The sequence below is a fragment of the Acomys russatus genome, chromosome 6 (genome assembly GCF_903995435.1).
Source record: "Acomys russatus chromosome 6, mAcoRus1.1, whole genome shotgun sequence".
Lineage (NCBI taxonomy): Eukaryota > Metazoa > Chordata > Mammalia > Rodentia > Muridae > Acomys > Acomys russatus.
In genome coordinates this window covers 68,402,406-68,428,341 of record NC_067142.1, presented here as the reverse complement: position 1 = coordinate 68,428,341, position 25,936 = coordinate 68,402,406, and the positions used below count along the sequence as shown (strand labels likewise).

Genomic DNA, 25,936 nt, shown 5'->3' with positions numbered 1-25,936 from the left:
AAGATGTTTTCTGTTGCAGAACAAAGTGCCACAAACTTGGTGGCTAAAGAAGTCTGTATTATGTAGATTAGCAGCCCCGTTACAAGTTAGCTGTATCGTCCACTTGGAATCTCAACAGGCTGGCATCAAGGTGCCAGTTGGGTTGCTCTTCATCTGGGCCCTAAGCACCTCAAAAGTAGAAGAGAACCCACCAAGATGGCTTTTGTAACAAAGGTAACTGTTACCTGGGTGGCCCCTCTTGATCTTGCCCTCACGTGCCTTTTTCAATAGTTTTTTACAGACATTAAAGCCTGTCCCTCCCACCTACTCCCCTATCTCCCCCTCACACAATAGCATCTGATTTACAGCGGTTACCCACACACACACATCCCAACTCAAAGCTCCTGGAATGATCTAAAAAAGAAAATATAATTATAAGCCTCTTAAATGCAAAAATACAAGAAGAAATCAGCTAGCAAATTGTGAGATTTTAGCCAGGGAATGTTCTGCAACAACATACAAGTCCCACACTTTCAACAAGACAAAAAGAGAGAGAGAAACAAGGAAAAGCTATCAGTGCCATCTGGTGGAAAGACCTGTATTAAAATGTCCAAGGTGAGCTGGCCACACCCAGACCATTTCAGACCCCTACACCGTCTGCCAGCACACAGCCCCCAGTGGGTTCCAGGGCAGCATCACCATTAGTTTATAGGGAATGTGTGTGGTTAGGAGCCAATGTGTTGTGATTGTTCACATCCTGTATGCGGCTAGTGGTAAAAGAATTTATATGTCATCCCTAGCTGTCCAAATACTGTATAAACTGTTACCTCCAGCACCACACACACACACACACACACACACACACACACACACACACACACACACACACACACATACACACACTTTACCAAACTACTCTAGTTGGTTACTACATGTAATTCCCCAGATGTGAGAACTTTGCACTGACTTGTAACACAACTGCCTTTAGTGTACGTTTCTCTCCTGTTTTTGTTTTCATTCTTGTATTTATTGGAAATTCATTTTCTTCTTTCCTTGAAAGAAAACTTTCATCTATAGTAGTTACTTGTTGCTATACACTAAATGCCCTAATTTTTGATTATTTACACCATAAGTATTAATTAACTCAGCTTCTGTGCATAAGGAATTCAGGGCAGGGATGGCTAGCTGGTGCTGACCAGGCAGTCTGTGGGATAATACCCAAGTTGCTATACAAGCCACCTAAAATCTTCACTGGGGCTTGGAGAGAGGGTGGGGATCCACTTCTTGATTAGTCATCTCTGCAGCTTGAGTAAGAGCCAGAGGTTTCTGGTCCTCACAGAGATCTCCCACATCCTTACAACACAGCAGCTGGCCTCCCCACAAGATTCCCCAAGACAAATCTCCTTCCCAAGGAAGAATAAGGAAAACTCCAAGTTTGTGTGACAAAACCTAAGAAGTTATATACTACCATTTCAACAAAGCCTACGGGCTACAAAAAAGCTGGCCCCAACATTGTAGAAAAGAACTGCCCAAGACATGAGATGCCCATTAAAGGCATCTTGGGGGTTGCTCGCCACATAGCCTCTTCTTCCTAGGTTCGGGTTCCAGACCTTTGAGTCCTGGTAAAAAGGTTTGTTGGCACATAGGAAACTCAGGACATTGCAGACACAGAAAGATTATTCAAGTGACTCTCTGCTTTGATGGGACACAGGGACCTAGCTAAAGGAAGCAAGTGTCTGTGTCTACCTTCACCTCCTGTCAGTGAGTAAACTAGGGCCTTGTGATGGTTTCAATGAGAATGACCCCAAATGGTCATGTTTGTGTACTTAGTCCCCAGTTGGTGGAAATGTTGGGGAAGGATTTAGGGGGCGCGGTCTTGTCGGAGGATGTTGTGTCACTGACAGAAGGCTTTGAAAAGGTTTGAAAAGCCCATGCCATCCATCCCCAACCGCTCTCCTAGTCTGTGTGTGTGTGTGTGTGTGTGTGTGTGTGTGTGTGTGTGTGTGTGTGTGTGTCTCATGCTTGTAGAGTGAAATATAAGCTTTCAGCTTCTACTCCAATGTCATGCCTACATGTGCACTGCCTGTTGCCATGCTCCCCACCATGAACTTTGACCCTCTGGAGCCACTGAATTAAATGTTTTATTTTATAACTTGTCTTGGTCATGATGTCTTGGCATAGCAATAGAAAAGTAACTAAGGCAGGCCTAACATACACACACACACACACACACACGTACACGCACACACTAAGTCAAAAGATTATTATCGACAAGAGGGGGGTTAGGATGAGCTGAAATGGTTCCATTGAGCTTCTGAATGGACAGAGAACAAAATGGAAAAGGAAGAGCCTGCCTTTAGAAACTTCTGGTTGTTCCAACCCAAGTGTTGCTCCCCAGCCCCCACTGATTCCTTTCATGCTTGTTATTTTTATTGCACAATTAGCTTTTAACTATATGTTATCTGATTGTAAGATAATGACAATTTCTTTGATGAGCAGTTTAGTACTTTATTACATATTCTGGGAATAATTATATCTGTGTCTAAATTCCCCCAAGTATGTCATCAATTACTTAAAGTTGGGGAAATTACTAAAGATTATTGCTCCTCGAAAACATGTCCGTCAACACAAACATACACACATACACACATACACACATACACACATACACACATACACACATACACACATACACACATACTACAAGTACAGGTGCAGGCACTAGGGACCATGCCAACTAACAACCAAGAAACCAGCCCCTTTTACAAAACTAATAACTAGACAGAGAATCACTTCCTTAAAAGGAGAGACAATGAAAATGGGGTGTGCAAGAGGGAGGTGAAAGGGTAACAGAGGTGTAAACATGATAACAATACTATGAACGAACTCGTGCTTTCAAGGTCTAAACATTAAAAGCATAAACTCAGCAAATAAACCATCAGATTAATATGGAAAAATATTATTTATCTACTCTAATTGGTTATTGTGTGTGTATATACATGTGTAAAAATTCACTGAAGTATATATTCATTGCATGTTTTAGTGTGTGGACTATATTCAATGAAAAATAAAGTTTTAAAAGAAATTATACATACTATTCAACACAGTCCCCATGCAATTAAAGAACCGACAAACACCCGGGCGACTCACAGTGTCTTGGTGTACATCTTGTCAATGCATTCTGCTTATTTTTTCCAACCATTTACTCAACATTTTGGAACACCGTGTTCAGGCTCCAATTTAAAGTGAAAGATTTTGTCTTGGTTCCAATGAAAATAGGTTCAACAAAATAACTTCCATGGTGGGAGATGAGAGTACACAGAGCCCAAGCCCTCCTGAGGCCCAGATAACTCTAAGCAGAGAACGACCCTCGTCATACTGTGTAAGGGGCTGGCGTGGCTGCGCAGGAAACCTAGCCAGAACCCCAGCAGAGGCTTTTCAGGAACCCCCAGCTGAGGCAGACTAAATGCGAGCCCTGGCAATGGGACGCGGCTCTCGGAGATAGACCCTGATCCCTTCCCTCCTCTGAAGGATACAGATGAAGGGACAAGAGAGAGCGAGTCTTCATAGGGAGCCAACCGGCCTTTCCATCAGCGAGCCTGGGGAGGGAGGACGAATGTGCTTTAGCCTCGCAGAGACCCAGAGGAGAGAGAGCACAATGCCAGTAGCAGTCTGGGGGCTCGAGACAGTGGAGAATTTCTTTAAAAAAAAAAAAAAAAACAACCTGTTTTTCCACCGGAGAAGACAGCCTTGGAGCTAGGCAGCAAGGAGATAAAGGATGGATGGGCAAAGAAAACCAGTAGACATGTGGGAAGTTCTTCCCTGACAAGTGGAAGGAAAGAGGGGGAGAAGCAATCTGTTCCCAAGGACCGGTCCCGGAAGGGTTACTTCCACAGACAGCACAGGCAGATAGCCTGAATAACCCCAACTGAGAGAGGATGAGTGGGGTGGCCGGTGACTCTCAGGCCACACAGCTCAAGAGAAAAAGAAATGGACTGGACATCTAGGCAGGGGAAGCGCTGCCGGGTGGTAGGGGGAGAATGGGAGGAAGGGGAGGGGGTGGCAGTGCGAACCAGGAAGTCTTTCATCAGGACTCTAACGGGAAGGGAGATTGGGTGGCACTGAGCCAGAGCACGCTGTCCACCTTGGGAAGGGAGAACGCCTCACATTTGGCTGGAGCCATGGGCTAACTTTGCATATTAGGGGTAGGGGACACAGGTGTCATCAGCAGGAATGAAGGAAGGTGTTCTAGAGACACGTGTATCCTTCCCTCAGGCTGTCCAGTTACTGAAACAATGAATTCCAAGATACTGAACTTTCCCTGGGAGTCTCATGCTGAGGAAGGAAAAGGCTGGGAGCCTGGTGTTGGGCAGACAGGGAGCTTATCTTCCTGAGAGAGATTTCATGGTCCTGAAGCCTTGTCTCCCTGTAAGAGAGACTAAAGCAGAAACTGTAATGGTGGGTGGGACCACACCTTGATTACTCTTACCCTCTTCTTAAACCTAAACCTAAACCTTATGCCAGGACCCCAAAAGTACACTTGGGTGGTGGGGACCAGACCTCTTTGTTTCTCTTACTAACGTAGCAAACTTCCTCCTGCATTTATGATTTACTTCTTTGCTCCATAGAAGACAAGTAGCCAGTCTTGGCTTGTTGTGACTGCCAAGGCCCAGATTCTCACCCCCAATGACTAGTAACAACGGGAGGGAAGGGCATCTTCATGGTTAGTGTGTCCCCAGCCAAGATAACCACTTCTCTGGGCCTCTGGGTACTCATGCACAAAAAGGATACAAGCATACCTTCCACATTTGATTATTGGAGAAAGCATACAGCACAGGGCCTGCCTGGCACAGCGATGACGGTTTGCACAATTAGTGGTAGCCAGATCCACTGGTACCTCATTCAAAAGACAACACAGACTGCTCAGAGCCTGGGTGTGATACTGTTCAAGACAGAGGTCTGAACACACGCCATAAGCTAAGCATTGATAAACTCTGTCTGGCCCAGGCTAGAGTGACTTGGGGAGCAGGACCTTGAAATAAGGAGATTCTGAACTGCAAATGAAATTAAGAAAATATACCAGGGCTTTAAAGATGATATGTTTGAAGATGCCTGACTATAGCAAAGTGTTGTGCTGTTAAAAGATTCTGGAGAACAGTGCCTTCCTTAGCTTCCTCAGTGCCTCAGTTTTCTCATCTCAAAAATGGGGTTACTTTGGTCATCTATCTTGTGACCATTAATTAACACAGAAAAAGTGCTTGCACAAGTACCTACCACAAATCAAGTGTTCAATCATTGTTCTCTTATGCTATTGATTGTAATTACTATATTATTCTGAGTACCATTTCAAGGTGCCACATCTCACACACACACACATTTCAAGGTGCCACATCTCACAAACACACACACACACACACACACACACACACACACACACACTTTTTAACATTTCCAGCAATAGGAAAATGTAAATTTTCTGTTGCCTGGGACCTTGTACTAGAACTCAACAAGACACCAACGACTGCTTGGTAATTGGAGAGATTACCCACCCACACCCACATGCCCAGGGGCAAGTAGATTTGTCACCTATTTAAACCCTTTCACAAACACTGTCAAGAGGGGCTGCTGGCCCACGATGCAGTAACTCCAACACACCACCAGGGAGCAGCAGAGCCCAGCCCTGGGCTGTTTTATATACAGGAGCAACTAATTTGTTCCAGGTTTCCTTAGTGTATCCACTACCGGCTGCAATAATTGCACGTATAGTTGATTATCCAACCTATCAACGAGCCTCCTGCTCCTAAAACTGATGGGCTTCTCCGCTGGTCTAGAAGACGTCTTAGCCCCACCCCCGCTGTCCAGCCAACCCGGGGTGGAAAGGAGCGTCGAAAGGGCGGGTCCAAGGGACCACGTGGCCGGCTGGGCAGAGTGCAGAACGGCGACGGAAGCCAGCCCCAGGGGGCGACCAGGTCACAGGGTGGAGTAGGAAAGGCCAGCCTCGCCCTGAGTGCCCTGCCCCCGCGATGGGCGTGCAGCCCCCCAACTTCTCCTGGGTGCTCCCGGGACGGCTGGCCGGGCTGGCGCTGCCGAGACTCCCTGCACACTACCAGTTCCTGCTGGACCTGGGCGTGCGGCACCTGGTGTCCCTGACGGAGCGCGGGCCCCCTCACAGCGACAGCTGTCCTGGCCTCACGCTGCACCGACTGCGCATCCCTGATTTTTGCCCGCCTGCCCCCGAACAGATCGACCAATTTGTGAAGCTTGTAGACGAGGCCAACGCTCGGGGAGAGGTCAGCGCTTCCGTGAGCCAAAGCGAGAAGGGCGGGGTGAAATGAGTGGGCGGGGCCGGGGTGGGAGGGTGGAGTAGAAAAGAAGTGGGCGAGGCCTGAGGCTGGGCGGGGCTACGTGGGGTGGGGCTGGAGCTAAACGGACCCACCCACTGACTAGAGTCCAAGTTGCTGCTTGGAGAGGAGGTGATGCCAAGTAGGCTGGAGAGGGAGTGCTGTCAATGAAATACTTCCAGGAGTCGGAGGGGTGGGGGGAAGTACTGAAGCCAGATGGAAACTGTTCAAAACACATTTTCTAGAGGTCCATATGTCATAGAGACACACTTGTAATTTTAAATTTTACTGGCAGCTACGTTTTTAAAAAGATGAAAAAGGAGCTAGTGAAGTTAATTTTGCTACTAATCCAATAAGTCAAAAATATTATTTCAACATAGAATCAATATGAGACAAATTATTAATGAGGCATTTCCAGTCTTTTTCATGCTGCATCTTCAGAGCCTGGTAAGTATTTTACATCCAGTCTCAGTTTGGACTGACAGGCTTCAGGAAAAAAATACCACCACACATGGCTAGGTGTTCTGTACAGTACAGCACAGGTAGAGAGGTGGCAAGATGCAGGTCGAGAGCCTGGCTTGGAACCAGCCACTTGAGAGGCCTCCTAGTCACCAGAAGCAATGACAGTCTCTGCTGCTTTGATGTCACTTCTTGTCCTATGAGGGCCTATGACTTGTGGGAAGAACAGTCCCTTTCAGTGAGGACAGGGGAGTGGTGGGGAGGGCAGTGGACTCTACTCCATCAGTCTCCTCTTCACAGGCCGTCGGAGTGCACTGTGCTCTGGGCTTTGGCCGCACGGGCACCATGCTGGCCTGCTACCTGGTGAAGGAGCGGGGCTTGGCTGCAGGAGATGCCATTGCTGAGATTCGGCGCCTGCGACCTGGATCCATTGAGACGTATGAACAAGAGAAAGCTGTCTTCCAGTTCTACCAGAGAACAAAATAAGAGATAGCAGCAACAGGGGGAGGGGGTCGCGGGGGGGGGGGGGGGGTGGGGGGGGGGGGGGCGGGCGATCATACTCCTGCTGCATATGAAAAAAGTCGCGGGGGAGGAAGGGAAGTGGACTAAAAGTACTACCATCTTCAGCTCCCTTTGGCTCCTATTGGACAGAAGTATAGTCTTTCCCCAAAGCCATAACTTGATTGACAGGCTGGCTGAGAGCCCATGAAATGAGTTAATAACTAGTAAGAACCCGTTTTCATGGCTTAGCATTTACACAGCGCCCCCCAATGCATCAGCTACATGTAGCCCTGAGCTGTAAAAATGACAAAACCCATCTCTATCCTTTGGATGAGGTGGCTAGGTCTCAGAAAGGTCTAAGGTCACAGTTCTGAAAAACAGAAGGGTGGGCCAAGACGGCTACATACACCTTTGTCCCCATGAAGATGCTGAAACTATAGGCGCTGTTCTCTGACCATATGCGATGTTGTTTCTGGAGAACTGGTCAGACAAAGAGACCCATGGCTCTGGCCACCCAGCCTCAAAGCTCTGCACTCCCACAGCAGGAGTGCACCGGTTGATATCACCCCCTGAGTAGTGCTCCACATGAGTCACCTTTGTTCCTCTCTGGGTACAGAACACCTGGGTGTCATGCTCACAGATCTATTCCCCCCCCCTCTCTCTCACACACACACAGATATATTCCCTCCCCCCCCATCTCTCTCTCTCTCTTTCTCTCTCTCTCTCTCTCTCTCTCTCTCTCTCTCTCTCTCTCTCTCTCTCCCCCTCTCCCTCTTTCCCTTTCCCTCTCCCTTTCTCTCCCTCTCCTCTCCATCTCTTTCTCTCCCTCCTTCCCTCTCTGTCTCTGTCTCTCTGTCTGTTTCTCTCTCCCTCCCTCTCTCCCTCCCTTTTGTGTCTCTGTCTCTCTCTCTCTCTCTCTCTCTCTCTCTCTCTCTCTCTCTCTCCTCTCTCTCCTCTCTCTCTCTCTCTCTCTCTCTCTCTCTCTCTCTCTCTCTCTCTCTCTCTCTCCAGGGCTGTCCACCACCCTCAAATTCACTCAGTTCGTCTCTTACCTCCAGCCCCTATGTTGTCCCCAGCCTCAAACCAAGCATTTGAGGACCTGAGTCTTGATGGTTATACAGAGTGGCTATTAAGTAGCCAAATAAATAAATAGCTCTGAGGCTGTGAATCTTGGCCATGTTTCTCAGGTCTTCTCTTCTCCTCTCCCCTGTTGGACTTCATCCTGCCATTAGCACCATGTTTTAGACTTTCTGAGAGATGCGATAAATGTCATACGTGAGCCCAGTGGACTCATTTCCATAATGTCAGCCTGAATTCATGCCCTGTCTTCTGCGATAATAACCTGAGCTGAATAAGGGCCTAAAATGTACTCTGAGTGCCTGTGCGAAGTAGGTGCTATGAGAGAAGGAATCGACTCAGCAAAATAAGCCATGTTTCCTAGTCTTGGGAGCCCAGCCTTCCGGAGAAGATGGGTAATGGCTGTCCATCCACGCCTAAAGGCTAAAGACTAAAGGCTGTCTACTATTCCAGGCACAGGACAGACTAGTCAAGAATCCCCCTACAGCCTCCATCTTTCATATCAAAGACGGAGCTGGGCCGATGGCATCCTGTCCTCTGTACTTCCTTCTGCATTCTCTGCTGGCCCTAACTCAATGTTACCCAGCCCACTCTTACACAAAAGGCTCATTTACACAAGGAATGTCAGATGCCCTCGTTTAGAATCATTGCCCTGTTGAATCTGGGGGAATCCATTCCTTAACTATTTCCTTGGATCCTGTCTATCCCACCTATGGGAATACATCAGCCAAAGAGAAGAACCTCAAAAGTTCCAGGCATTCCAGCTGCAGCCAAGGAAAGAGGAGGGGGAAACACTATATGAAATCCTCACATTCCTCTCACCAAATGCTTCACCCACCCTGCCACTCCCACCGCAGCCTCGTGACGCAAACTAAACCATCTCCCAAGAGAGTGTGCATGTCTGTATGTATACTGTCCTGAGGCAGGCATAGCCCAGAAGAGTAAAAGGTGCATTTCCTCAGCTCTTTTCTTTCACTGTCAGAGCTTTACCCATACGAGGAGGAAGTGGGAGGCTTGAAGCTGTGCCCAAGCATTGTGTCTCCTCACCAGTAGGCAATACCAATCAACTGGGCTGTGTGACCCATCCTTGCCCTTTCTGCTGTCTGTCCCTCCCCACGTCCGCCCTCTCTGCACTGCCAGAGCAGAATTGGCTCTTACCTTCCTCCCAAGACTCCTTTGAAGGAGACAGAAAATTTTTCTAACCCCATTAAAGCCCTGTGTGCGGTTCCCTCCCCATAATTTAAGCAGGTCTCCTCTGCCTCAAGAGTTCCTTAGGGAAATAAACATATAATTATGTGCTTAAGGAAATCGCTTTTAAATAAGTAAGAGTTGACTTCAAATGAGAAAAAACTCTGCCCTTCTCCTTCTATCTACCTTGAGGGGTTAGCCTGATGCTCCATTTGTGTTCATTTATGCCCCAGAAATGTTGCTGTCCCATCACCCTTCCTTCTGTATTTGGCTACCAATGAAAGGTCACATATTAGCCGTGGCTCATCCCCCATTACCTCCTACGCTGGTGCCAGGGACACACCTCATCCATCTGAGAAGCATATTTACATTTGCACCAGACCAAGCTTTCTAATCTTTAGCACTGCTGTCATTTTGAACTGGGGCTGGATAACTGGGGGGTGGGGGGCGATCCATACTGTAGGATGCTTAGCAGTGTCCCTGGTTTGTACTCACTGGATGACAGCCACACACCCCTCTAGTTATGATAACCAATGATGTCTCCAGACATTGCCACACATTCCCAATGGGAACAAAGTCTACCCCAGTAAGAGCCATTGCACCAGACCAGCATACAGATTTCATTCTCTCTGGAAGTAGAGGAATAAATTTTGGGCCTTTCATATACAATATGTCATAATAGGGGAACAAGGACCAAGTCACATACTGCCACCTTTCCAACCAGTGTCTGGAAATCTAATTATTCCCAGCTTCTCAACTCTTCCCAGCCTTGTTTCCCAGCAAGGTCACAAGCAGCACTGACTTTCTACACTCAGAAGAACTCTATTCTACCGCATTCTGCTTTGCTTTCTGCTGCCGTGATAAACATGACCGCCTTAGGATTTTGTTGCTGTGAAGAGACACCGTGACCCCAGCAACTCTTATAAAGGAAAACATCTCATTAGGGCCTGGCTAACAGTTCAGAGGTTTAGTCCATTATCATCATGAAGACAAGCATGGCGGCATGCAGGCAGACATGGTGCTGGAGACGGAGCTGCGTGTTCTACATCTTGATCTGAAGGTAACAGGAAGAGAGAGAGCAGACACTGGGCCTGACTTGAGCTCCTGAAACCTCAAAGCACAACCCCCCCCCCGCACCCCCACACACACTTCTCCCAACAAGGCCACACCTACTCCAACAAGGCCACATCTACTCCAACAAGGCCACACCTCCTAATAGTGCCCCTCCCTATGGGCCTATGAAGGCTATTTTCACTCAGACCACCACCGTAACCAAATGCAACTTGGGAAAAAAGGCATCTGTTTCATCTTATACTTCCAAGTGACAGTCCATCGTTGGGGCAAGCCAAGGCTGGAACTGGAGGCAGGAACTGAAGCAGAGACCACGACAGAAGACTGCCCTCTATGGCTTTCTCAGGCTGTGTCCTTATACAACCCAGGACCGCCTGCCCAGGGATGACACTGCCCACATTGAGCTGGGCTCTCCCACATTGATCGGCAATCAAGAAAATGTCCTCACAGACATGCCCACTGGCCAATCCAATGGAGTCCTCAATTGGGGCTCATTCTTCCCAAGTTGACAAACTGTAACCAGCGTAGTCCCTGTGTTTGAAAAGTCGTCCATGTTTCTTCCCCAGTACATGACAGGTTCTGCTGAGTAGAGGATTTTCTGCATGGAAACCTTTGTTCCATACAGTCTTGGCTCCGTGCTGACCACTTGGACCTTTTCATAGGAAAATTGTTCAGCTGCAAGAACAGCGTAGGTCAAGACAGGAAGAAACTGACAACAAGCTTATTTGAGAGGATTCTTTCTGCCTTCATTGTCCTTGTGACATGCCCAAGATAGAGCACAGGGCAAACCTACACCCTACGTCATCAGTCCGAGATCAAAACGTCAGGAGAGCTAAGGATGAGAAACCCTGGTTGTGGTGCTTACGTGTCCACTGGAACTTCTGAGTTCTGAGTCCCGAGGCTTCATGAAAGACTATGTATCTCAATCTGATGCTTCAGAAGGAGCTTCAGTAAGGTCATGGGCCTACATATGCATGCCCGTGAGCCTTTTCACATATCCTGTAGCGTTAAACTCAGCCCATCCCCATGCAGTCTGTCCCTTTCAGCCTACTCTAATGTGTAGCAAAATCTTACTGTTGATCTTCCCCTGTCTGAGGAGGTCTGCCCCATTGCACACAACCCCACCTACCCAGCATTGTCCCCAAAGTCAGTTTCCCGCGGGGTAATGATGAGCATATTTCCCGGAACAGAGAGTTAATCTAAACCCCTACATCCTTCCTCAGAATGATCCACACCCATTTGACAAGCATCAAATCAAAACCCCTGCTATCTATGTCTTATCATTCTTTCTGAGAGGGAAACTAATTTGGTCTCACAGGAATTTTTTTTGTCACAAAACAATGACAGTTACCACTAATGCGTTTCACAGTTTGTCATACCCATACTCTGCTTGCTTATGTAAGCATAATTGCCATCATTTATGAAGCACTTACCATGTAGCTGGTGGTTTACATACCTTGCCTTATGTCATTTTATCATTACAACCCTGCAAGTCAAGTGATTTCTTCTTCCTGTAGAAGGAAATGAGGTAGAAAAAGGGTGAATAGTGTACCAAAGATCACACTTGTATTAGTTACTTTTCTCATTATTGACACTACTTACCTGGCCAGAAGCAAATCAAGGGAGGAAGGGTCTGCTTTGGCTTATGGTTCAAAGGGATACAGTCCATCATGGCCGGAAGAATATAAACTGTCTGGAAGCTGAGAGAGAACGTCAAGTGGGGCTGGTCTGTTAAACCTCAAGCCCCACCTCTGTGGACTTACTTCCTCCAGTTAGGCCCCATCTCCTAAAGGTTCTACAACCTTCCAAAGCAGCCCTACCAACTGGAGACCAAACGTTCAAACACATGAGCTTCTACATGAGCACAGGGTGGGAGAGGTGCAGCTGGGATATAAACTCCACAGTCCAGAGCTCATGTTTCTTTCACCAAATATCCACCTCAGAAGACTTTCTGTGAGTCCAGAGACACCATAGGGTCTGTCTGCACTACAGAGCTCAGCCCTACTGATTGTCATATCCCAATGTCCCCCAAGGACTCATTTCTTCCTCCTAGGTGGCCGGAGAATAATCCTGCACCTAAACACAAGTCAATTACACCTGAATTATGTGTTACGATTTACAATATGGCCTGGGGCCAGCCGGATTTCTCAGTGGCTGTAGGTGCCTGCTGCCAAGGCTCACTACCTAGGTTCGATTCCCTGGGGCCCCATAGTGAAAGGAGAGAACCTACTCCTACACTCTCTCTCTCTCTCTCTCTCTCTCTCTCTCTCTCTCTCTCTCTCTCTCTCTCTCTCTCTCACACACACACACACACACACACACACACATACACACACACACACAAATAAATATTTAAATGTAATTATAAACTAAAAATCAAATGCAGCCTAAGCACTGGGCCAAGTACCATCAAAGTGGTTCTGTCGCATCCATTAGTCTCCAGCTCAGAACATGTAGATGTCTTCTCCCAGGATGACAATCCTGGGGCTTACATGGCTTTACATGTTTGATAATTTATTGAAAATCCTGCTACTCTTTATGGTTTTGTTGTTTGACTCCTTAATGTATGCCAGGCACTGTGCCCAGTGCTTTCCAGACATTATCTCATTCACTCTTCAAAAAATAATTGTATAAAATCCCACGGACAGAGTGCTACCACAACAACCAATACACAGTGAGTATACTGACGCCCAGAGAGTTTAAGTACTGTGCCTCAAGTCACCCAGTAGAACAAGATTGAAGCCTGGAGTTAGCAAGTAACCACCTTCCCTTTTCATAGATTAAAGAAAGGAGACTTGTAATTAGAAAATAAAAGTACCCTGCCCAGAATTGTGGCATTGGGTCTCCTGGAGCCATCTGTGGAGCCCTCTGGTCACAGGGCTTCAGGGACATTCTTGTCCAACTATTGTCTGCACTGCCCCATCATCATCTCTAACAGACTTCTGCCTCAAGCCTCCAAAAAGCATCAAAACTGAAGTCCCCCCACTGATTGAAAATGTATTTACATAAGCACATCCCCCATGATAGCCAACATTTTCTAGCTATTACAGATTCAAGCCACACTTTTAAGAAGGCAGCATGCTTGTCCAAGCAAACAAAAATTTGAGAAACACTTTGGTGCACACCCATGCCTGAAACTGATGCCTTATTTGCAGCCTTGATAACTGAGTTCTTTGTGCCAATAAATTGCTTAAATTGCTGCAACCACCCCCTCGCCCTATTTCTCCCTTGACTTATTCTCCCACCATGGATATGTGATCATGGAACAAATTAGCAATACCACCTCTGAATTTTCAATGTGCAGCAGTGAATATAAAGCAAACAGCTCTGCGATTTTTTTCCCCTCTAGCTTGTATAATGACCACACTTATCTTCATTACTAATATTCACTGAGTAGTGACTGTTCTGAGTCCAAGGTGGCCCATGGGAAATGACAATGGCCACAGACATCTCTCAGGTAACACTGCTGCTCTCTTTGGTCTCCTTTACTCCCATCCCAAGAAAATTCATTGATTGACATGTTTTCTGTAGGTCTCATACCATCATGATTTCTAGATAGAGCTAAGGGCTGGGTAAAACTATACTGGGATCCAGCCCACAGGTAGAACCCTGTCATTCCTAATCATATTTATAAAGATCTAAAACATCCCACTCTTTATAGAAGTCAAAGAATACAGATTAAAATCTGACAGTAGGGAAAGGCTCCTGTGACACAGCCTGAAAGAAACCAGACACACATTTCCAGTTGTCCCCTCCCAGGGGATTCACATAGGCACAATTCTCCTAGCAACAATGAGTGGGAAAACATACAAAGTATTGCCAACCGCAGATGTTCCCCTGAGCTTTGGTGAGCAGAGTTTGTTGGGGGTCAGTCACGAAGGCACGCAGCATGTACATGACTGACCTTAGCCATTCAGTCCCCAGCCCCAGCAGAGGTCAAACTGAAGCAGCATGGTCCAGAGCAACTTAGCTATAAGAAAACAGGTGTTCATCATAAATCACATTGTTGGCGTGAACCATCTGGTCGACCTGAGGTCTCAGGTATACAGAAATATTCTTATCATGCAGACTATGACAAAGGTTCAGTGTCCATCTCACAGGTGCTAAGCAAGGGAGAGTCTGAAGGCCTTGGAATGTATAAACTAGTCATCCCGGACCTGCTGGGTTAACCTTAACTGCACATCACCAGATGCTTACTATGTTAGTTAATTTTCTGTTGACATAAGGATTATCATGACCTAAAGCAGCTTATGGGATGGGTTTATCTTGGCTTGCAGTTATAGAGGAGCAGAGGCCATCAAGAAACTAACGGCATGGCAGCCACCGCCACAGGAAGGTGCTAATCACAGTCATCCACACACCCGAAAACAGACAAAAGCAGGTGAAGCTAGGCTCCAAACCATCAAAGCCCAACCCCAGACATGTACTTCCTGTAGCAAGACTGTAGTGTCTAAAGGTTCCATAACCTTCCCAAAGCAGTACGTCCAGCTGGAGGTCGAGCGTTCTAGCACATGAACCTCTGGGGGACATTTTTCTGTCAAAGCACTGCACTTGGTGTTCTCTCCATGTGATAACCTGGGCAGCTGGCACTGGGCTTTGCTCCTCTCCTTTTTGCTTAGCTGTCAGCTCTTCCTAACCCCTGACAGTCTGTGTCTACACATCACTCCTCAGAGAAAGGGTTCCAGCCCCCGTGTCCATACTCCCAAAGCAGCTGCCCTTATTTGCCTACACTGATCCTTTCAGTAGCTTCCTAGCTCTCTCTCTCTCTCTCTCTCTCTCTCTCTCTCTCTCTCTCTCTCTCTCTCTCTCTCTCTCTCTCTCTCTCTCTCTCTCTCTCTCTCTCCTTTCTCTACTGGAGACTAAGGACTTGCCCTCACTTATAAAACCTGGCAGGATGCATCATATAGCTTTATAATGAGCACAGAGTAACTGACTAACTAATATGCTGTCCCATTAGTGAAAAATAGAAAAAAAGAAAAAAGAATTAGTCAAGGGACAGTTTAGTGAAGGAACTCATGGCACAAGCACTCTTAAGTATAAACACACACAAAAATGGAAATATGTAGTGCATAAATACGTAAGCAATGCTATAGCTATCAAAATCTAAGAAGAGTGAGTCTGCTAAAAACATTATTTTAATTAAACTTTTCAAAGAGATGTGGGTAGATAACCTAAAGGGACATACAAGTGTTGAATATTACTAAATGTTCTAAGGTTTTTATATTGAGTCCGAGTCCATTCAGAGAGGCTTAGACGATGATGGGCCGGATGTTGTGTGTCCTCAGACAAAGGAAAAATAAAGGCATCAAAAGGCTTGGATGAAATAAAAATCCTATCCGGTGGGAGGTAGAAGATTCATGATTGGGTTAAGATAGTTTAAAAAAAAAAAAAAGCAGAAATTCTTGCCACCAGAAAGGTCTACATCTGATTCACAGTATGGACTCGCCACAGGGTTTGGATCAGAGGACATGTCACTAGGCTCCATTTTTTTTTCTTAAGTTGTATTCTGACAGAATGGCCCCATGACTGAGCAGCAGTACAGCACTTTATGATTTAACATTGTCAAAAGGAGGCGGGCAAGGCCTCGCCGCTGCTGGTTTCCAAGACTTCAGAAGACTTGACTCAGAAGATAGGAGTTAAGCAAGGACCTGCTCTCTCCTCTTGCTGGAAGTTAATGACTGGGCTGCTTTGCAAAGGGAAGGGAATGGGTTGTTAAGTCAGAGTGCTCACCCTCTGGGCTCACAGGTTATGATTTTTCACTGCTTTCAAGTGGGGAAAGATCTCAAATGAGTGTCATCCTTTTGTGCTGCAAAGATGCCGCCTTCCCTGTGGCAGCTGGCTCTGGCTTCTGCATGCACACTGCTCTGCCTCGTTCTCTGCAGTCACATTTTTAAGTCAGGCTGCTGCCATATTCCAGTTGACACATTTCCCATGTTCCCAGGGGCAGCAGGCCCCGATGCCTCACTCCATCCCACATGCTGGTATTTCTCCCTGTTGGCTCCCAGGCCAAGAGGAATCCTGAACGTTCCATCCTTCGGCCTCAATTGCACTCCATGTTCCCCAGCCTGTCTGCTGTTATGTTGGACCCTTAATTCAAGTCTGTTTTCTCCTCCAAATAATGGTCAATCCGTCAGTTCAGGGAGCCAGCCAGACATATTTTCCTAGAGGTGAATGAAGCATCCTAAGGACTCCAAAGACAATCTCCCCTCTTTGGAATATGCCAGGTCTATCTATAGAGTACTCCAAGTAGCTACAAATGCCAGAACACCTGAATTCAGAGCTTGACACGCTTCAGCTGAAAAACAAGAAATGGGAGTGCACACCCCTGTGGAGCCCTCTCTCCACTCTTATGAGGACCTTCAGAGTTCAAGGCACAACTGGACAAGTGGGTGGGTGGCCCAGGTTCCCAATGCTGAGTTCCTCAGTCCTATGGAATGCTAAGTCTATCCTGACACATGTGCTCAAGACCCTCCAGGGACAAAAAAGAGACCAAGTATGCATAGAGGCCTGCAAGTCCACGGAGGGGACAGGACCCAGCCTTGGGAGTAAACCCTCACCCCACTCCAGCCCTCTCCTGTTCCTCTGATAAGCTGGAAAACCACAGAAGATGTCAAGGGGAATACAAGATGAGGTTATCAGAAAGCACTTAATAAAACACAAATTAAAGTAATAATGATATGATTTTTTTTTTTTAACAACAGTGTCAGACATATTATACTCAATCTCAAACTAAGTCTGGCAAAGCTGGAGGAAGCTCAAAGTCTCAAGTTGCTGATGATGTCTCATTTCATACGGCCTCCTCTGAGAATGAGTTCAGCCCAGACCCCAGCAGAAATATACATATATACATATATGCATACACATACCCAGCTACTACATATGTATTTATGAATAAACTGCATTTGAGGAACTTAGAGACACATATGAGGCTGTTCATTTATTCATTTGCTCAATAAATATTTGCTGGACACTTGTGATAAGCTAGACACAATTCCAGGAACTTAAAAATTGAGCATTAGCAAAACCAAAAAATATCTATCTTGGCAAAGTATATACCCACCATTGTTTAAATAGCCTCGAACTGCAAACAACCTAAAAGACACTCTTAGGAGACTAGAAAAGCCACAACCTGGGCACAGTGCAGCACCAACAAAGATTTGCTCTGGAATCCATGCTGGGTGGTCCAGAAGGAAACGTGTGCATTATTAGATACAAAGTAAAAAATAGTCCTATAAATTGTTTATGGAAACACATATAAAAATAAATCATTTGGAGGCTCACCAAACTCAGACTCTTAGCTGAACCAAGAAAATGAGAGAAAGGATCAGCTAAGCTCATTTATTTCTTGAACATCTACAACAAATAGATATGTGAAAAGTTAGCCCTGTGTGTGTTGCATCTTAAGCACATATATGTTTATTTTAGTAGTGTGAGTGGGTCCTTTTTCCTTCAAGCTGGTTACGTTTTTTTATTTTATCATTACTATTGCTTTTATTATTTTTATTTTATTTTATTGTTGTGTTTGATTAGGGAACCCACAAACTGAAGCCTACCCTGTTCCACAGCCTGACTTCAGGAGAGCAAAAATCAGTTCCGGTGAGGTGCCTGATGCCCCCTGGTGGCACAGACTAGATCGGCAGTTCTGTAGGGGCAGATGAGGGGTTTAGGCCTGGGAACTCCACTTTAAAGTCAGCTCTGCCATTATCTAGCACAGTGGAGGAGACGCGTTCTGTTTATTATTCAGAAATGCTACTTTTCAGGTTCACCCTAAAGAAGTTCAAACCTGAGCTCAAGCAAATGTGTGCAAATGTCCTTGCAGCGTGGTCCACCATGGCCAAAAACTGAAAAGGGCACCGTTATCCTCCATTAAGAAAGCAGATGCGTTAGACATCCACGACCAATGAAATATTCAACCACAGTAAATGACAACGGAACACCACACGTGTCAGTCACATCTCACACATCACAACCCATGCTGACAAAAAGGGGGAGCCTTGGTGCCTTCCCTCTCTAGAGTACCATTTACAGAAAACTGCAGGTAAACCAAGCACCAGGCATCGTGGGTGGGCACACACACGCATGTAATGACTGCAAAAACAGATGTGAGAAGAATAAATGCCAGGTGCAGGAGTGGGAACCACATGGGCCCTTGGCTGAATCTCGGTGCCTTACTGCTTTAAGAGAAATCCAAAACAGGATCACACTCCTTCTGTAAGCCCAAACTCAGGAGGCAGAGAAGATGCCTGGGAAACTGGCACCAGCCTGGGCTACAATGCAGAAGATCAAGACAGAAGGGAGGGAAGTAAAGAAAGAGGAAGAAAGAATAACCCAAATAAGTGTGACCAAAATTTATAATTAAATAAGGCTGGGTGCTGGGTGCCTAGGCACTTCTTATATTCATCTTTTTTTTTTTTTTTAAGTCTCTAATTTTTTAATTTATTCCTTGTTGTATTTGATTTGTTTGTGGAGAAAGAGATGATAGATGAGGCTGGGGGGAGATCTGTGGAAAGAAAAGCTAGAGGAAGTGTTCAATGTCCCTTGGCTTAATGAAACAAGACACATAGGAGAGGGGTGTGGCCTTGGGGGAGAAGCCAAGCAATGGTGCAGGATACTGTAGACTCCAAGGTGCGTTATTCTCAGTGCAGTGGAGAGACCTCGGGGTTTTAAACAGAGAAGCTCTTGTATTGGACTGTTCATGCTAGAGTGGGTCTCTCTTCTCTGTTTAAAGTGGGAGGAAGTTAGGGGGACATGGTAGGGATACAGCGGGAACAGGCAGTTCGTGGTGCCTTGAAATTATTTCTGTGATATATTTCGAAGAAGAATAGATGGACCTTGGCCAGAGATTCCATGTGAAGCATGTCTGAGATTTTATTTAAGCAGCAGGGTGTGGCATGGAGTACTGAGATGAGGGGCAGTAAAAAAGGGCGGATCTGTGGGTGGTTCCTAGCAAAGAGAGAATGAAGAATTTCATTTCGTTGTGTGTCAACCACACAAGTGGAAGGGCAGAGCTGGCAATTGTGCGCTGGGTTCAGAAATCCATGGGAAAGGTTGAGTAGGGTCAAGAGGTATAAATTTAGGTGTCATTGGAGTATTCTTCAAAGCCATACAATTAGGCAGATGGTGTAAATAAAAAAAAAAAGAAGAAGAAGAAGGCTGGAACCAAACTCCAAGCACCCCTCCATTTAAGGGTAAGGGGAAAAAAAAAGAACCCAGCATATAGACTTAATGAGGTAGAAGAATGGGTCGGAGGGGCGGGGCACTGTTGTGGGGCATGAGAGATGCCAGAAAGGTGTTTCAAGCTAGAAGCCGTGTTCAACTGTTAAAAATGTTGCTGCGTAACCAAATAAACAGAACATGGGCAGGAAACCACCCCTCCCCCTCCTCCCCTCGGAGCTGACAGTACAGGAGTCTGTGTGGCTTTGACAAAAAGCAGTTCAGCAGTGGGGACTCTGCAGGGGCTGTGGCCAGATGGCCCATGGTTGACAAGGAAGGGGACTATAGAAGATTTGTGTATGGGTGGGTCATTGCTCTGAGGAACGGAAAACAATGCGGTGAACACTGGGGACAAGGACATAAAGGAGAGGGTTATTTGGGGTGTTTATTCGCATCCAACTGCAGAAAAGAACACAGATGAGAAAGGGGGAAGGGGAGAGAGAGGAGAGAAGAGAGCGAGAGAGAGAAAGAAAGAGAGAGAGAGAGAGAGAGAGAGAGAGAGAGAGAGAGAGAGAACGTGGAAGGGAATGCTGAAGAGAAGAAAGGCGATTGTGGTCCAAGCCCCATAGCCCACTAGACTGAGCTGGGACGCTAACTCCCTTCAGTCTGATCCGGGTCCCAAGCTGCTCCCCAGCCGCTCATTACCTCTCCTTATTGTTTGCTTGCTCATAGGTGTCAGCCGCTTCCAGGGTTCCGTACACTAAATCTTCCACTGCCATCTCCTCTGAATACACAAGTCCTGCAGTCTTTCCCTCTCTATCTAGGTTGTGCATCTACCCAGGGAACTGGAGGGGAAAATAAGCAAACTGAAGAAAATTAATTCTGACCTATTTTATGCATTCTGTATAAATGCATGAAATAGATTATGTTTGACAGTGGTAAACAGAGAGGCAAAAAAAATCCAATTTATCACTTTAATTATACATGCTTTTCTTCTTCAATCTCCAGGGAAGAATAAGCCTCCAGCAGTTCCAGCCCCTTCTATGAAGCCATTCCCAAATTATTAATGCTGCTCTTAGTAACCGTGTGCTCTCAGTGACAGACGCCCTATCTGAAGCACACAGGCAATGTTTAACATGCTACCTGTGGAGGCGCATGTGAGGAGGCGGGTAAAGGGTGCATAAGTGAAAAGTGAGGAGCCAGAGATGGAACATGGAGTCGTGAGTTGAAGGAACTGCGCAGGTAGATGAAGTTGAGGTAGCTGCAGACAGGTGGGCTCCCACTTCTACTAAGGAAAGTGTAAGAGCGCTGACTTGTGTGGACACTGGGCCGACTCAGAGCCAACCAGCCACCTTTAGTGACAGCAGTCTCACCCCACAGCCCCTGGCTATTTGGCATCCATCTACAGGAACATCTGTTCCTGTGCAGAGGCAGGGGCACAGAGAGCGGGGTAGGAGGACTCTATGGTACCCGGTCTTCACCTGGTTGGTTCTCTTTTGCTCTGTGTGTTCTGTTTTGCGGTTGAACACATACTCTGCCAGACATCAAAGTGCAGTGGGGGAACAGGACAAACCTGGTCCTAGCCCAGCAGGAGAAAGAATGCAAGAGGCAGTGGTAACAGGAGACGCACGTGCACCCAGTGCAGGCAGTGGTCAGGACAGAAAGAGGGCTGTGTTGAACAGGGTTCTTAAGAGCAACAGAATAAATAAAAGGAATGTGCATTACAGAGGGACTTTATTAGATTGTCCTGTAGGGTGCATTAGCGACAACATAGTTGCTGTCTGGTTTGCACTTTGATTATAATCAAAATCAAGACACTCCATTTCTGGACTTGTACACTGGGTGGGCCAAGCGGCCATGTTAGCTCACATTGAAAACACCCAGAGAGGGCCAGATTAGAGCATATATTACTTTTCTCATTGTTGTGATAACACATATCCCAAAAGTGGCTGAAGGGAGGGAGGGTTTGTTTGGGCTCTTGCCTTAAGGATGCAGTTTATTGTGACAGGGAAAACATGGCTGTGGGGGCTGAGGCAGCTGGCCACACCTGTGAGCCATCGAGGAAAACGTAGTTGCGAGCTGATGCTCCACTCGCTCCCTCAGCCTGGACCCAAGGCCCTGAGAGGATGCTGTCAGCTTTCAGTGTGGGCCCTTCCTCAGTTAACATCCCTTTCAGGGAACATCCCTGGAGACACACCCCGAGGTGTATTTCCATGGTGATTCTAAGTCCAGTCCAGTTGAAAGTGAGGACCAGCCAGCACAGAAAGGGAAGGGGTCTCAGAGGAGCTGGATGCCTGCAGAAGCAGCTAGGCCCTGGAATCTGATGCTTGGTTAGACCTTGGACCAGGAAGACATACTGGGGACTCACTGAATCACAGATAGTAATTTAACCGTGGCATAAATGAGACTACTTAGAGAACACAGACTGCAAGGGAATGGGCCTGTGACTATAATCTGCACAGCTCCTTCAAAACCTCTTAGGGAGGCTGTGCCTGCAGATGACAATGGGAAAGCTCCATATAGAGATGGGAGACCAGTGGGGAGAGAGAGTGTGACTTGGTTTTAAAGAAGAGGGGAAATAATCTGTTGTGGTTAGTTTACCAGTAGGTCTAATAATGTTTATTATCAGGCCTCTAATTATTATTACGGTGGTATTTTCTAACCCGCTAGCAATCAATCAAGACACAGACAACTGTTACATTTTAAAATAGCCTTAGTTAACCTGAGGCAGGGCAGATATTAATCCTCTACCTGCCCCAACCCCATGCCATCTGCTTCTAATGCTTTCTATCAAGCTATCTCCCATCCATAATCCCAAACACTTGCTAATTATCATCATCTGGGCCAAATCTCCATCCACACCAGCCATGTGCTTCTCCTCCACCTAAACTATGACCCAGCCTTCTCCTCCCCTCTCCTCCAGTCTCTTCTCCTCCCAAGATTCTCTCTGCCTGGGAACCTTAGCCACGCCTATCTCATTTGCCCTGCCCAGGTGTGATAGCCTTTTGTTTGTTTTGTTGTTGTTGTTCTTGTGTTTTGTTTTGTTGGCGATGGTGGGGTTTTTTGGGGGGGGGGGGCTGGGGGCTTCGTTTGGTTGGTTGGTTGGTTGGTTGATTGGTTTTTCGAGATGGAGTTTCTCTGTGTAGCCTTGGCTGTCCTGGACTGACTTTGTAGACCAGGCTGACCTTGAACTCACAGCAATCTGCCTGCCTCTGCCTCCCAAGTCTGGGATTAAAGGTGTGTACCACCACCATCCAGCTTGATGGCCTTTTATCAGTCAAACAAGTTAGGCTCTTAGACAAGGTACAAGGTGGGGCAGAGAGAAAGCAAAAATTAGCATCAAAATACATCAGGCCAACCTCCAACAATAACCAACAGGAACAATGTTGACATTCACTCAACGTGAGACCACTCTTGCTTCCTAGAGATGCGGTGGGGGCTAGAGACAGACAGGCTGGGTTGAGTGGAGTAGCAGGGCAGCAAGCACACCTAAGAGCTTCCCAAGCATTCTTGCTCTGTGGTACTATCTTTAAAACGACTATCTTTTTAAAGTGTTTTTCCCCTTTATTTTTTTTTTTAATTTTATCTGTGTGGATGTTTTGCCTACATCTATGTCTGTGCACCACATGCACGCAGTACCCATGGAGGCCAGAAAAGGGCATTGGATCCTCTGAAACTGGAGTTGCAGACAGTTTTGAGCTGGCATGTAGGTGCTGGGAAAAGAACTGAGGTCCTCTGGAAGAGCAGCCAGGGCTCATAGCAACCACTGAGCCATCTCTCCAGCCCCAAGATTATATTTAAATGTAACACTTAATAACAGTAAAGCTAGGGGCTGGAGAGATGGCTCAGCGGTTAGGTGCACTGACTACTCTTCCAGAGGTCCTGAGTTCAAGTCCCAGAAACATGGTGGCTCACAATCATCTATAATGTGATCTGATGCCCTCTTCTGGCCTGCAGGTGCATCTACAGACAGAGCACTGTGTACATAATAATAAATAAATAAACTTTAATTTAAAAAAAAAAAAAAAAACAATGAAGGAGGGAGACAGGAAAGGAGGGAGAGGAAAAAAATTAAAAACAGGAAAGCTGATCCCAGATAGAAACGTGGCCTCACCTAAATGCTCTAAGGACTGAAAGGATCAGTATCTTCTAACACCTAAAGCTGTTTGTGGCATCCTGATGCATAATGACAAATGCGGTGTCACAAGTACAACAACAAAGGAAGGGTTGCTGGCTTCTTTGGAGTAGCTTTTAAGGTGACGAAAAACATGAGCATCTTTCAGAAGCATCTAGTGAAAAGACCAAGTTGAAATGGCAGAGCTGAATTCATGGGAGGTAAATGGTAGAAGAATATCCTCCACAGTGCGAAGTTCCTAAAAAGCCATACAAGAATCCAATTGCGGGAGGCAGGGCAGGGAGGGGACAGTGACAACACAAGACACTCTGTATGTGAAGTCTAGTTCTCTGCACAATACTAAAAATTTGGTGTTGTTATTACCTTGATTTTTTGTCTTTGTTGTTGTTGTTGTTATTTGGTTTGGTTTTGGTTTTATTTGAAACAGGGTTTCTCTGTGTAACAGCCCTGGCTGTCCTGGAACTCTTTTTGGAGACCAGGCTGGCCTCAAACTCACAGAGATCTTCCTGGGATTAAAGGCATGGGCCACCGAGTCCCGGCCCATGATAAAAACGTTAAATCTGAACTTCAGTACGGTTAAGCCACTATCTCAGGTACCCAACCCAGCAAACAGCGTAAGCAGGAGTTTTTAAAATGTATCTTTCTGTCTCCAGCGCTCCAGGAACCACATTCTGATGTATCGTGAGCCTCCTGTGCTGTGCTAGGACGGAAAGACACAAAGATAGATGGGGTTCCACAGTTGACTTTGAAGAGCCTGAACACAAAGTAGAGGAAGACGATAAAACAGATGGAATACCATGTAATTAAACAGAATAATGGGGCCGGGCGTGGTGGCGCATGCCTTTAATCCCAGTACTCGGGAGGCAAAGGTAGGCAGATCACTGTGAGTTCGAGGCCAGCCTGGTCTACAAAGTGAGTCCAGGATGGCCAAGGCTACACAGAGAAACCCTGTCTCGAAAAACAAAAACAAAAAAAAAAACAAAAAAACAAACAAACAAAAAAAAAAAAACCAGAATAATGGGGGGAAATGCCTTAAGAAGCACAAGAACTATGTTCTAATAACGCATGCCTTGTCTTTTTCTGAGCTCAAGGAGACAAAGATAGACTGGAAATAGAGAGGCGCTTTTAGAAAGTTTGTTGGCTGTAAGGATTGTCGAAAATGCAGGTGGAATGGACGGTGGGTGAGTGGGTGAAGAGGTAAATGACATTTGAGTATTAATTTAAAAAAAAAAAAAAACTTTCTTAAAGCAACTGTTGTCCATGTAGCCACAAGGAGTCGCTGCAGACCTGACTCAAACACAGTTTCTCATTGGCCCTTCCAGGTTCTGCCTAGCTGTCTCAGGAAGGAAAGGGGGAATGTGGGGGGAGGGGCTTGCAGGGGGGATGCGGGGAAGGGGGGGGGGACACCTGAGATGCCCGGAGGGGATGGAGGGAGCTGCCGAGACATCTCCTAGAGATCTCTGCCCTTGGAGGCCAGGCCCAGAGTTTAGTTCCAATCCAGCGCCTTCTGCTACCTTACTCTTCATCTCTCAGCTCCTATCCTAAGTTTTAAGCATTTGACACACATCTCCATTTTGTCCTATCTTTAGACCCTAACTCAGAAATAGTCTGGGGTCTTTCTTGGACCTCTGCTCCCAGGAAACCATGTGGTCCCAGTCGCAAGCCGGACAACTGAGTGCCTCCACTCAAGTTGCTCCATCTTTTGGACCTCCCACAAAGTGGCATTCGGGAGGAAGTCTAGCAGTGCCAGGCTGCCAGGCTCACTCTTCCTTCTAACAATGCTCGCCTTCACAAGTACTTCCTCCTTATGTACCATGGCTCTAAACCTGTCGTCATCCAGAAGGCAGCCAGCAGCCACAGGTAAACTCAAACGTTAAATTTACCGAAACAAAAGCAAAGTTCAATTGGAGTTCCTCAGCCTTGCCAACCAATTTCAAATATTTAATAGCTACAGTACAACGAAGAGCTACCAGAAGAAGTGTCCAGGGGACATTTTCAGCATGTCAGAGGGCTCCACGAGACACCACTGTCT

At 46.4% G+C, this 25,936-nt stretch overlaps 2 protein-coding genes across 4 annotated transcripts in view; one reads left to right on the top strand and one right to left on the bottom strand.

The window, feature by feature from the left end:
- Nucleotides 1-25,936, bottom strand: part of Tagln2 (transgelin 2) — a 960,136-nt gene that overhangs the window by 822,259 nt on the left and 111,941 nt on the right. The gene's annotated exons all lie outside the window — the stretch shown is intronic.
- Dusp23 (dual specificity phosphatase 23) lies at nt 5,922-7,281 on the top strand. The gene is made up of 2 exons (XM_051147934.1): nt 5,922-6,269; nt 7,080-7,281. Exons 1-2 carry the CDS (start codon nt 6,003-6,005, stop codon nt 7,263-7,265), a joined length of 453 nt encoding a protein of 150 aa, XP_051003891.1. The 5' UTR covers nt 5,922-6,002; the 3' UTR covers nt 7,266-7,281.

Bases quoted from the DNA above. Each gene is read 5' to 3' on its own strand.
- Dusp23 (XM_051147934.1), top strand. From the start codon at position 6,003: ATGGGCGTGCAGCCCCCCAACTTCTCCTGGGTGCTCCCGGGACGGCTG. The intron at 6,270-7,079 runs GTCAGCGCTTCC...TCCTCTTCACAG, and splicing joins AGGCCAACGCTCGGGGAGAG to GCCGTCGGAGTGCACTGTGC.